Genomic DNA, 1,236 nt, shown 5'->3' on the forward strand with positions numbered 1-1,236 from the left:
GGGGATGGCCGTGGTGTGGGTGGCCCCCGAGTCCAGCACCAGCCCCGTGCTGCGGCCGTTGGCGAAGCTGCGCCGGTCAAGGGTCACAACGGGGAGGGGACACCGCTGACCACTCACCCAAAACCCCCCCGGCCACACCCAACAGCCGCCGGACCCGCCGCAGGGAGGGGCTGGGGGCACTCCGGTGACACTGGGGGGTGGCACGGGGGACAGTGACCGTGGGGACACCACGGGGGGGTCCCGGGGAGCGACACGGGGAGGGGACGGCGGGGGTGACACCGGGGATACGCGGTGAGCACGGCCGTCTTGCAGAGGAAGAAGGCCGGGATGTTGTAGTGCTCGAACATCAGCTCCGTCAGCTTCTCCCGCTTGGCCCTGGTGTTCCACTGCGGCACGGGACACGTTGGGGACACCGCGGGGACACCCGGCCCCCGCCCGCCCCAGGGCCGGCACCTACCGGAGCCTCGGACATGAGCACCGGGTGCAGCCCCGGTTCCGACTTGACGTGTTTGCCGTAGGTGTGGTCCAGGATGGCCTGAAAACACTCCCAGTCCTCGACTGGGACAAACGGGGCCGGGTGACATCACGTGGCCCCTGAGACGGCCCCTTGGGGTCCCCCTGTGGCCCCGGGGGTGTCCCCACCCCTGTCCCCTTTCCCCACAGGTGTCCCAGTGATGTCCCTGGGGTGTTCCCACGCCGTCTCCGCTGTCCCATCACGTCCCCAGCTGTGTCCTTCGGTATCTCTCTGCGTCCCCCAACGTCCCTGCTCTTCCTCCTTGTCCCCAAATGTCCCCGCGTGTCCCCCACTCACTCATGCCGTTCTTGAGAGGCGACAGGACCTCCACGCCCTCGCGGGCCACGTGCAGGGCGTTGGTGTCGATGTAATAAACCTTGCCGCCCTTCTTGTCCTTGTCCCCGTCCAGCTCCAGGGACACCTCGTCCGGGGACAGCAGCCCCACCGTGGTGGGGAAATCCGCCTTGGGGACACCACGGCCTCGGTGAGGTCCCCGCGGTGCGCCACGGCGATGGCGGCACTGTCACCACGCCGGGGGCGGCCGTGGGGACACCTCGGCCGTGGGGACGGCACGCGGGGGACACGGCGGCCTTGTCCGTGCGGGTGGGGGGACACGGAGGGGCCACGGTGACACCGACCTTGGGACAATCCTCGCCGGCATAGCCGGCCCGCACCGAGAAGGAGCCGATGTCGAACACCAGGGCCCCGACCTCATCTGGGGG

At 69.8% G+C, this 1,236-nt stretch overlaps 1 protein-coding gene across 1 annotated transcript in view; it reads right to left on the reverse strand.

Moving 5' to 3' along the window:
• ACTL6B (actin like 6B) overlaps positions 1-1,233 on the reverse strand; it is a gene marked incomplete at its 5' end in the record, with an annotated part of 3,964 nt that extends 2,731 nt beyond the window's left edge. The window contains 5 exons of the mRNA XM_033511615.1: positions 1-67; positions 289-386; positions 458-558; positions 812-977; positions 1,153-1,233. The exon at positions 1-67 is cut by the window's left edge and continues 19 nt beyond it. Of these exons, the coding sequence (XP_033367506.1) occupies positions 1-67; positions 289-386; positions 458-558; positions 812-977; positions 1,153-1,233 (513 nt within the window). The remainder of the gene's footprint in view (positions 68-288; positions 387-457; positions 559-811; positions 978-1,152) is intronic.
• Between the last annotated feature and the right edge of the window lie 3 nt (positions 1,234-1,236).

Source organism: Parus major, unplaced genomic scaffold, assembly GCF_001522545.3.
Source record: "Parus major isolate Abel unplaced genomic scaffold, Parus_major1.1 Scaffold388, whole genome shotgun sequence".
In the NCBI taxonomy this organism is placed as follows: domain Eukaryota; kingdom Metazoa; phylum Chordata; class Aves; order Passeriformes; family Paridae; genus Parus; species Parus major.